Source organism: Juglans regia, chromosome 12 (genome assembly GCF_001411555.2).
Source record: "Juglans regia cultivar Chandler chromosome 12, Walnut 2.0, whole genome shotgun sequence".
NCBI lineage: Eukaryota > Viridiplantae > Streptophyta > Magnoliopsida > Fagales > Juglandaceae > Juglans > Juglans regia.
The window spans coordinates 8,964,648-8,976,047 of NC_049912.1; the positions used below are offsets into that span (position 1 = coordinate 8,964,648).

The window sequence follows — 11,400 nt, forward strand, 5'->3', positions numbered from 1 at the left end:
TCCTAATTTTTTTTTTTATTTTGCAATTAGCACAACTGCAAATTTTATCATTTAGCACCCACTAAAATTTTTTTCCTAAAATTCTATCTACTGGTGGAGAGAGAGAGATGGGGGAGGAGAGAGAAACAAATAATAAAATAAGATTTTGAGAGTAAACATTGCATCTTCAAATTTATAGAAATACTGTTCATAATTATTTAAATTTTTGGATATACATAATCCAATGCAATTCAATTTAAGATCATATTATGCAATTACGTAGATGCATAATTGAATGTTAGTGCTCATGGGTTGACTTCGTATTAATGTCTCCTAGAATTTCGAAATTAAGAGTCATCTTCACACAGTTAGTGAATTGCCAAAAAGGTTCCAATGCATTTTAACCTACAATCTATTTACTTTATATATAGAAAAAAAAAAAAAAAAAAGGTTGGTCTGTTGTATAGTATTGAACAATTTTTTATTATTTGCGTCTCTTATATTTCTCAAATAAATTTCAATCTTATTGAATTTTTTTTTCGATCGTTTAAATAATACAATCGGATTTATACATCCTAAATATTGTGAGTTAATTTCATACCTGTGTTTCTTAAAATCTCAAATTTGATTGGCTTGTAGGTATACATATTTTATATTCTTTTTATAAAATACAAGTTTTATTTTATTTTAAAAAGTTGTAAATCCCAAAAAAATAGATCACGATCTTCTACTCTTTCATCTCTGGACTCAACCAATTTGACCCAAATTAGACTGCCATTTCCATGATCGGAGTCCTTGTAAAAGTGTAGATTTGTTGGCTATCTCATGGTTTGAAATCCATTTTAAAGGATAGGCTTTTCGTCACAAAATCTACCCTCCAAGTGTAATAAAAGGGGATATGGAAGAGCTGTCTGTGATCAGGTTTCTTCTTCCTTGGGGGCCATCAATAACAAAAAGCATTCAAACATTAAAACATTCGAAGAAGGCCAAAAAAAAAGGGTTTCGGGTTGTAAACCTGGGTTCCGAATTTAAAACCCGGATTCATCTGGGTTCCAGCCCATGCTAACCCGGTCTAGGTATACCCAGGTTTCCAGGCCAGAACCTAGATGAACAGTCTAGTTGAGGCTTGGTCTTGATTCATAAACTCCTCAATCTTACCAAATATTCAAACACAAATTATATGGCATACAATTACCTCAATCGCTCAACTTCCTTTATAACATCATTATTCCAGGCCCTTCTACATCATCTCCTATAGTTTCAATACTTGTCAATACATTGCCAGACAAAATCATTAGATATATTTATTGTTCAACAAATGAGATTGTTCCCTCAAAACCATTTCCAAAGCTTTCCTCAAATGAGATTGTTCCCATAAAACCATTTCCAAAGCCTTCCTCCTTAAGGCCAAGTTAGCTATGAACTATATAAATATAGTTCTTCATATGCCAGTTACTCAAGGGCCACCAATATGTTTTTTTCTACGGCTACCTGTCGAGAGCAAAATAGGATAAGAAAATGAGGAAAGTAGGTGACAAGTAATGAAAAACAGTGCTGCATGTATGCCAATTTAACAAGTACATTTTAACTCGTACAAAAAGATAAATTTCAGTACACGGCAACCTAAGGTGGCCGATCTGTTTTCTTCTTTTTCAATGAGCACGACAGTTGCCAAGATCTTGTCCACTAAATAACGTATAAAAGAGAAAAGGAGATTTGACTTGTGGTGTTTCATCTTGAACTTCAAGATGGACAAAGGGCATTAGCTAGGATGGACTTCAAGCCGACAAGGGGAGTTGATCTTATGTTTCTACCACCTTAGAGAAATGAAAGCATGAGTAATATGTTTTGGTATAAGCATAGTAAAGATTTCAACACTACAAACTGCACACTTCAAATACCATAATATTACCAAAAAAAATGTCAAAGTTTGAATTAAGGTTGCAAGTCATTGCAGCCAACAGTTCTAACTTATACATCTGCAGAGCTTTTTGAAAATAAACGTCCTAGAATATGGGATGATTCATCAAGATGAACTATGAAGCTCATGCTCGGCAAAGTTTCCTGCACATTGTACATTCAGGGATTCTGTGAAAATAATCAACATATAAGACCATAGAAGTAGTGCTTGCTATCATTACCATAAAAGACAGTGGAAGTAGTGTTTGATATCAAGTTAACGATCTACGTATGCAAAACAGTTTTAACAGTTGCCGATTCAACACATGTTATGCTACTCTTTTGAAGCATAAGAGGAAGCACATTCTCATTATATGTCCAGTTAGTCTCACAATATATAGAATCATAGATGACTTAAATAGCACGACATGGATTTCCTATGAATGCTTTCTCTATATCTTGAGGGTAAGCTAAGAAAACCATGGAGCAAAAAGCATCTACAGAACTTTATGAAACCTTACCAGCAGAAGTCTTGCTCCAAAGGACATGTCCGTCAATAGGAGTCAGATGCGCATCATCAAGGCGCTTCCATGTTCTGATTGACTTTACTGCTCCCCAACTGCCCTTTTCTGTTTTCTCCAAGTTTGCTACCACCACCCTTGCTCTCCTTGCCCATCCAGCCTTCCCATAAGCATGGTATCCAAATCCCCCAGCATAACACAGTTGTATACCAGTCAGCTGGCCACAGAAATCATTGAGATGATCGTGGCCAGTGAAAACTGCCTTCACATCTCCAGCAGCTAGCATGGTCGTGAAAAAGCCAGAGTTCACAGAAGCAGAGCTGATGCCTTCCTGTTTCACACCAGTGATGTTTGTCGAGTCGAAACTTGCAAATTCCGGCAATGGGATGTGAAAGTACACAAGCCCGGGAGCAGGTCCTTTCTGAGCCTCAGGCTTGTCCATATATGCCCTCTGCAATGAAATTAAATGCTTAATAAACAGATTGTCATATGTCAGAAATTTTAAGATCTAGGCATGATTACTGGCTACCACAGTTTCTTGATCTGCTGATCATTACAGGTTTCTTATGATTCCATACTCTTCCAACTGAATATAAAGTGAGGTCAGTACCTGAAGCTTTTTGGAAGTGCGTTCAAACCAAAGTTGCTGAGAGGGTTTGATCCAACCATAGCCAAGGATTGATGAGACCGTGGAGTAATCTCCACTGTCAAGGAAATACAGGTTGAGAACGGACTTGTTCTCAAAACTAGAGCCCTCAACCCCACCAACTTGGAGGTTATAGTTCCCAAAACCGTCAATAACATGCGCTTCCACAGGATTGACTTGAGACAGTGTGTTCTTCAAGCCAACTATATGTTTCATCACACCTTCCCTTGAGAGGGTGGATTCCTGATCATGGTTCCCCAAAACAGCAGCCCATGGGATTTTGGATGAGATTGCTGGTGCAAAGGCAGCATTCAAAGACTTGGCTGGATCCGTTGCGTCAAACCCAAAGATGTTGTCCCCTGTAGCAAGATGTTTAAATTGCACTGGCTGAGTTGGATCCATAACCAGGCTTAACAAGCTCAAGAAAGTTTCATGTGGTGAACTGGGGAAGCGAAAAGGATATATGCTTAGATTAGCCGATGATGCCATAACAATGTTTTGTTTGTTTAATGAAGAACTTACGCAAGCATAAGAATGAGTTTTGTATTGTTATGTTCTCATGTTCCAAAGTAAAAGAGCAAACTTACTTATCAAAAAAGTAAAAGAGCAAACTTAAGAGCAGTTGGATGAAACAAATTCCGGGTTGCTTCTCAAATAGCCCGATTGGTTACTAGTAATGAATCACCCCAGCAATTGTGCGATGGGAAGCAACTTTCAATAGGTAAAACATTGTGGCACAATTTAGAAGGTATTTCTACAATACTCAGAAATAGAAAGAAAATTAGGAATTTCTACAAAGATTACGAATCAGAGAAATTGAGAACTATGGTCTCAGTAGATTGACAACAAGGGAAGGATTCGAAAAATCCAGAAATTGAAAGAAAATCAAGGGGAAAACAAAGCTTAAAGAAAAGAAAATTACCGGTGAAAACGATGAAATTGGGCTTCTCGGCGAGGATCATCCGCTGGATAAAGGCTGTGGTATTAAGGTCAGAGCAAGTGGGGAACTCGCTGGGAAGCACGTCCTCGCAAGGTGTGGTCTTGCCGTCCCCATAATGCATATCGGCCACCTGCAGTATCTTAAACTCCCCATCTTTCCCAAACCGCAGCTGTTGCGGCTGCTGCTGCTGCTGCTGCTGCTGCTGTTTCGCAGCAAAGCCCCAGATGGGAAGCAAATAGAGAGAAAGAAGCAGCACGATCAGTACCAATGGTTTCTTCATTTCGTTACAGCTACGGCTGTTCCCTACCGACAGGAGTTCTGTTTCAAAACACTCCTCTCTCACTGCCCACTTCGCCCCTTCGTTACCAGCATTTATTGCAGGTGAAGCTCACTTTCGCTGCGCTGGTTTTATAGTTGAAGATGGTTGACCGAGGATCTCTTCCCCTCCGCGTTGTTCATCTCATCTCATCCTAGGAGGCCCTTATCTCCCTCGCATCTTTAATCTCCTTTATTTTAGTTAGTTAATTTGTACAGTAAAATATTTCTCAGAAAAGATAGCCCACAAGATCACTGCCATTCGCTTACCCTCAAGATCATCATACTCCAAAAATAAATCAAAAAATCATTCAATTATTATAATTCTGGGAAGCTTTATCACTCTTAAATAATTGAGCCAGCTCTCCACCTATCAACTTCCAAGTCGAGATTTCTTGTTTTTATCTTCAGAAAATGACCTTTCCTATGTTTTTATTTTGTAATTTAAGGTTGCGAAATAATAAGAAAAGGATCCAATAATATATTTTTTTTGAAAGGAATATCACAAGGCATTTTGATTAAATTTATTGGATCCTTTTCTTGACCTTTTGCTCGTTTGTTCCTGTGGATGTGCAGACATACGTTCTTCTAACATTTAAGTAGGTATATAAATGCAAGAGTAATTAATGGTTTCACCTAACAAAGTAGGAGGAGGGCGAAAATTAAAAAGGAATCTTACAAATTAAATAAATAAAAGGACCCTCCTCCTCTGGACATGAAAAGATTGAGGGAAGGAAACCACGCGTCGTTTCCAACGTCGACAAATCCAACTCCAAGTGGAGCCCAGTTATCCAGCGTTTCGTCTCCAAATTCAAGTTGAGTTTATCCTAACTTTAAATCGTTTCAAAAATAAATTCATCTTAATTCATCTCAATTTATCATTATAATTTTTTTAAAATTTTAAAATAAAATATAATAAATAATTATATTTTAAAATTTTAAAATAATAATAATATTAAAACATAATATTCTATTAATATTTTATCATCTCAACTCAATTCAATTCAATTCAGTTCAATATCTAAATACAACCTCACAGTCTAATATCTAAATACTCAACTCTTAAATTATTAAACTCATTTAAATTCAAAACATTCTTACACGTGAAACTCATAATCTTTTTCAATTTAAAATATCTTTATACATAGGATTTATAATTTTTATCAATTTTTCGTAAAAAATATTAAATTTATCTTAACATTCAATCACACTTTAAATTTAGTTTAGATGAATTTCACATAATATTTTTCACTATTTACCTCAATATTATTTATAAAAAAACTCAATTTAACTGAGATCAATTCAACATCTAAATACAGCCTTAATGATCTTGCCTATCAGGAATGGACGACGGAGAAGATCAATCTCTCCTCCTTCTCCACGTTGTTCATATCATCCAATTCAAAACTGAGGCATCTTTGAAATTAAAATGCACCAAAACCAACCAAAAATGAGCACCTATTTGACATCAATTCATCTTGAGATTTCTCGTTTTTATCTTCAGAAAATGACTCTGATCTTGGATGTTTTCGATTATTTTGTACCTTGATTTATAGGTTTTTTTTTTTATTATTTACTTAAATTTATTGTTCCCATATTGACCTTCTGCTTCACTTTTCATTTGTGTGCTCCTATATTTAGGTTTGAGCAGTGTTACACTTATTGAAAATATGTTCTGAATATGTGTTTCGAAAAGTACATTTTATTTTATTAATTTTTTTATGTATTTTTTTAATTATCATAAATATTTTTAAAAAAAATATAAAAATTCACAATATTATTAAAAGATACATTCTTAATAACTAAGTAAAAAAAAAAACTCAACTCGTCATTACAACTTTTTCAAATTCCAACACAAAATATAATAAATAATTCAATTTTTTTAAATTTTAAAATAATAATAATATTAAAAAATAAGATTCTAACAATATTTTATCATTTCAATTCAACTCAGTTCAACAAGCTGACAAGTCAAATTTTGTATTTTATACTTTTTTTCAAACATTTTTTAGACCCCTCAAACAATTAAAAAATAAAAATAAAAATCTTAAAATTATTAAAAAAATTAGATACTTAACCATTAAGAAAAAAAATACAATAAAAAACAAACAAAATGCAAATCGGTAAAAAACCTCAAGACGTTATATCGGTGACTACTACATTTTCCTTAAATAAAACCAAGCTCATCAACATGCATGGACCAGTCCAAGCGAAGATTTGCCAGGTAATTACGGTCTATTTGAATATTGAGCTGAATTGAGATGAGTTAAATTCTTTATGAATAATAATGAATTAAAATAATAAAATAAGTTTTGTAAGACTCACCTAATATGAATTTAGATATATTTGGATGTTAAGGTGAGTTTAGATGTATTTATGAAAAATTAAAAAAGATTGTGACTCTCGCGTGTAAAAGACGTGTTGTGTTGAAAAAACTTGTAGATCTCACATATAAAAAGACTTTGAATTGAGATAAATTTAAAAATTTAAAAATTAAATACAACTTAAAATTACACTAAACTAAGTTAATCTCACTTTAGTTCCAAATAGGTCGTAATAATCTTGTGCCACCCACAAGGACGATGGAGAAAAAAAAATTAAAAAGAACAACGCTACACATGACTTATCCTACTTTTATTACACTTTGTGAATATTATTTTTACATAATGTTTTTATATTGTTTTAAAGAATTAATGTTGATATGTAAAGTTACCGATGAGAACGAAATAAAAGTACAGTATGTAATATCTTCCTTAACCCAATTGGCATGAAGATTAAGGAATAGGAAAAATTATTAATTAAAAGGATTATAATATCCCTTTTTAGGTTTTTTTTAATTAAACATAAAAAAAAAAAAAAGAATTAGAATATTTTCATGGTCTATGTGAATATAATTCTAATTTTTATATATTATGTACTTTTTAATTTAAAAAAACACTTGAATTTAGATAGTTGTGAATATTAAAAGTTTCCCTTTAATTGATTTCTGATTTTTTTCTTATATATAATCGAGATATATTGTTTTTATTTTGACTTGTTAATTGTACCGATCTCGGACATTATTCTTTGAGTTCATTATGAGGTTAATAGCTTTTCTTTATTGAAGAATTATTGAGTTCAAATAGTAAAATTGATCTTTTTATATTTGAACTTAAAAGTCACAATTTTCATTTATACTAGCGTTCTTCTACTAATGAGAGGTTTGGATTTAGAGATGAGTTGAGATGGATTGAGATGGTTTGTAAATAGTAAAATAAAAGTTAAATTATTTATTATATTTAATGTGGGAATTTGAAAAAGTTGTTTTGAGATTTGAAAAAGTTAAATTGTTTATTATATTTTGTATGGAAATTTGAGAAAGTTGTAATGATGAGATAAGTTGAGATGGGTTTTGAATCCTTTTATACATGCTTTGTATAAGAATATAAATTCAATCACAAATAAGTATTTAATGTTTTATTTTTTAAGATTTTTTCGAGCCACTCTGCTAGGTGGTCTTCTACCTGTCTCAATCTTAAAATCTAGCTCAAGAGGTAAGGCTTTCCGTCACACTTATAAACTGACCATAGCCTCTTCTACAATTGATGTGAAACAACCTCAACAATTTATCCCTCACAAATCAGACCTTGGATTAGAGTAACGATAACTCATTTCTCCTGCGAACTGTTGAGCCTAAGAGTGTTGGTAAACCTAAACTTTGATATTAGTGTTGGGTGGTCTTAGACCTCTCTCAACTTCAAAAGCTAGTTCAAGAGGTAAAATTTTCCTTCACACTTACAAATTAACCACCAACTCCTTCCACAACCAATGTGGAGCTACCTCGACACACTCTAGATAGAACTCTCGGCTTCCCATGCATTTTCCCTATTGTTGCAATAACAGGGATTCTGGCCTTTTTTTAGAGAAAATTGTTAGATTTATGAATATTTAATACCATTGTTTATTTTTTTTTATAATATTGATGTTTATTAATATTATATATTAATATTTATTTCTATATTATTTAGTTCTATATTTCTTGTGATGGGTGACAAAATCATAACGTAATTTAGATGCATGCAGATTGAAACTTATTATCAATGGGGATTTAAATGGAATATCCTTATAAGATTAAAAAATAAATAAAAAATCTTCAGGGATAGAATTGATTATTTCTAAAATAAGAGCTCTATGATTTTGGGACGAGGCGTATGAACCGAACGACTTAAGTTTGACATTTTTCTTCCGCACTTTTGAAGCACCAAGGTGCATTCATATATCAGACACCGATGCCAATAAAAAAGCAATAAACATTCTAAATAGTTTTGAAATTCTCAATATTGAATATCATACTATCATTGTGAATAGGGTAATGTTGGGCATCAGCCGGAAGCCGCAGCACACTCTTAAGAATTTTTTTTTTTTTTTTCTTCAACTCAACACGGTGTGTTGAGGATGTAGGTTGATGTTTTTCATTTTTCTTGTGAATATAGGTCCTTATATTCAAAAGTTCATGTGTTATTATCATTGTCAATGCAGGATTCTTTGAGTAGAAACTTAAAAACAAAAATCATTACAAATGCTAGCCTATCTATTTGGTCCAGTCATTTCCTTGAGTTTTAGGAGTTTTTTTTTATAAATTTCTTGTTGTAATTTTTATTGGTTAACATAGGTTTAGCTTTAATAGGCTTTTGCATTTTCTTTCTCATGTTCTTAAACTTCATGTAGATATTGTTAATATCGTGTTTCACAACCCGAACAGTACCGCGATAACCAAGCTCCACACCACCTGCAACTAAGAGAATAAAGAGGCTCCGGTGACGTCTTGGATCACTTTGATGCCAAAGTCAGTGAATAATTCTCTAGTGATGAGAAAGCTCAGAAAGATTAGAGAATACTTAAGGGTTTCAAGCGTGGCCTCCTGTGGAAGGGATGACTGCTATTTATACCTAATTCGGGCTCCACTGTCGAGGAAGATCGTGGCGTGTCAGGGCGTACTTGAGTCAGTCCTGCTACCACTCACTTCTCGCTACAACAGCATGTCAGTCTGTGGTTTAGGCAGCCGAGAGAGATCGTGGCATGTCAAGTCGTGCTAGGTTAGATCTGATGTCGCCTTTCTGCTAGGATTGGGTGTCAGGTCGTGGCCGAGCCATCCTACATGCTCTAGGGGCACGCCATTGCGTGCCGAGCCTTCTGACATGTGCATTGAATATGACGTACCTTGAGTCTGACGAGACCACGATCGTGCACTCCCAATTGTCTGATTTCAGTAAGGTGTCCCGCTTGGTGCCATATGGTAGGACTCGGTAGGTTGTCGAGTCCTGAAACGTTCTCCTTGGCATATTTGAGCTTTGCGTCGAAAGGCCTTCCCAGGTTGGTTAGTGCTTGGTACCTGGTCCTCTTGCTCAGGCTCTCAGCCCATGGCTGGCTTTCCTCCTTGGGCCTGGGGTTACGTAGCTTGACCTCCTTGGGCCTGGGCCTTTCTAGGATGGGCCCTCTCTCACAGTACCCCGCGAATTCCTATCATGGGCACGTAGTGGGAATTCATAACACTTTTAATCTTGGGCAACGCTTCCATCACTTCAAGTTTCTCGAGGCCACCCGTTAGGTTCTTGCTGATTCGGCTTCCCGAGGCCACTCGCTCGTCCAATAAATGCTTCTCCTCGTTTCCTATGATCATCCCATTTCCCTACGATTGATTGGACGTGCCAGTCGTCTTAGTTCACGCCCTTGTACCTCATTGGTATGTGTCGTCCACTCTTTTGACTCGACAATTGTCATGTGTGCTGTCGTTTTAGCTATTGGTGCCGCCTGTCATTTGTTGACATCATTTTCATCAATACCACTTCGTTTCCCACGCTCCCTCCAGCCTTCCTCTCCTATATAAGGTTCTCCTCTCCTGCTTCTTCCTCCATTTATTCCTTCAACTGTTCTTCATGCCTCAGTCGTTCCACTTTGTTTCTCCTCCAGCCATCGTGTTTCTTCTCTAGCCACCGTGTTCCTACCATTTCTCCCGTTCTATCTCCAGCCGTTGCGTTTTTCTCTCCTTTGTTTTTTCAACCACCATGTTCCAAGTCATTGCACTTTTCTTCTCCTTTCCTTACTGCACCCCTTTTACTGTCATGGCACCCAAGGCTGATCTCGTTCCTCCCTTTTTCGGCGGGAATGTTGGGTTTCCTCCATCTCTGGTGGCGACCTCAGGGCATTCCACTCCAAGTACAACATTCATCCTTCTGTTGTTCTAGAGAGTCATCGGGAGGTTGGGGGGAGGGGGGAGCATGTAGTGAGTCCTGACGGTACCGCGACGAGGGTGGCTTTCTTCGAGTTAATGTTCGCCAAAGGTCTCCGTCTTCCGTTCTGCCATCCAGTTCATGAGGTTATAAATTATCTTGGGCTGGCCCAGGTGCAGCTCCACCCAATGTGTGGCAGCTCCTTATATCGAGTTGTATCATCTTTCGGATGGTACTTAGCAAGACTCCTGAAAAATATCCTGATCCAACAACTCGAGAGTTCTTGTACATATACCGCCGCAACTACCGGTCGGGACGCATCTGTAGTTTCCAAGCCCAATCTTCGGTTTGAAAGATCGCCTCGCTCAAGCAGCACCACTCAAGTATAAAGGAGTGGTTCCGGAAATTTTTCTTTGTGTCGGACTCAAACTGGGAGTACCCCGAGGGGGAGGCTGCTCACAAGGAGTATCCCATCCAGGCGTGTTGGGGATTCCCCCCTTTCGCAAAGAGCCTGAAACTTACCCTCAATTAATAGGAGGAGGCCCACTTGGAGTCGGTGACAGCTTGGGTGCGGGTCCATCCTGACGAGTCGTAGACCGATCTGATCCTCTCGAACGAGAACATTTGCAATTACCTGTCCGCGCCCGATCGCTTGTATGCTATCGAGAGAAATTTCTTATCCCCTCTCCTTGGGCCCAGAAGCGCTCCTCGAGTTCCTCCAGTCATCGGGCAAAACGACCAAGGTATGTCATGATTCGCCTCAGCAAAGTGGTGGGGCTAGGGGTTCTTCTCTTCACCACGGTCGCGCCAGGAAACCCAGAAGCCATTCCCAAATGCAATTCGACCGAGAGTTCACACGTGCAGAGATTCTGGTTCCTTCAACGTGGGGGA

The 11,400-nt window shown here is 36.6% G+C and overlaps 1 protein-coding gene across 3 annotated transcripts; it reads right to left on the bottom strand.

Annotated features, from left to right (window-relative positions):
- Positions 1-1,111: 1,111 nt before the first annotated feature.
- On the bottom strand, positions 1,112-4,615 carry LOC109001473 (probable inactive purple acid phosphatase 29). 3 transcript variants are annotated; one of them, XM_018978779.2, is made up of 4 exons: positions 3,968-4,615; positions 3,010-3,404; positions 2,400-2,850; positions 1,112-1,470 (listed from the first exon to the last, which is right to left on the bottom strand). In XM_018978779.2, the coding sequence occupies exons 1-4, from the start codon at positions 4,263-4,265 to the stop codon at positions 1,436-1,438; spliced, it is 1,179 nt and encodes a 392-aa protein (XP_018834324.2). In that variant the 5' UTR covers positions 4,266-4,615; the 3' UTR covers positions 1,112-1,435. The 3 variants fall into 3 exon arrangements, with proteins under 3 accessions (XP_018834324.2, XP_018834306.2, XP_018834316.2); XM_018978761.2 differs by lacking the exon at positions 1,112-1,470 and adding an exon at positions 1,807-2,067 and having other exon boundaries at positions 3,968-4,594; XM_018978771.2 differs by lacking the exon at positions 1,112-1,470 and adding an exon at positions 1,807-2,043 and having other exon boundaries at positions 3,968-4,593.
- Positions 4,616-11,400: the final 6,785 nt, after the last annotated feature.

Bases quoted from the DNA above. Each gene is read 5' to 3' on its own strand.
- LOC109001473 (XM_018978761.2), bottom strand. From the start codon at position 4,265: ATGAAGAAACCATTGGTACTGATCGTGCTGCTTCTTTCTCTCTATTTG. The intron at 3,405-3,967 runs GTAATTTTCTTT...ATCTTGCTACAG, and splicing joins CAATTTCATCGTTTTCACCG to GGGACAACATCTTTGGGTTT. The intron at 2,068-2,399 runs GTAAGGTTTCAT...TTATTTTCACAG, and splicing joins TTGGAGCAAGACTTCTGCTG to AATCCCTGAATGTACAATGT.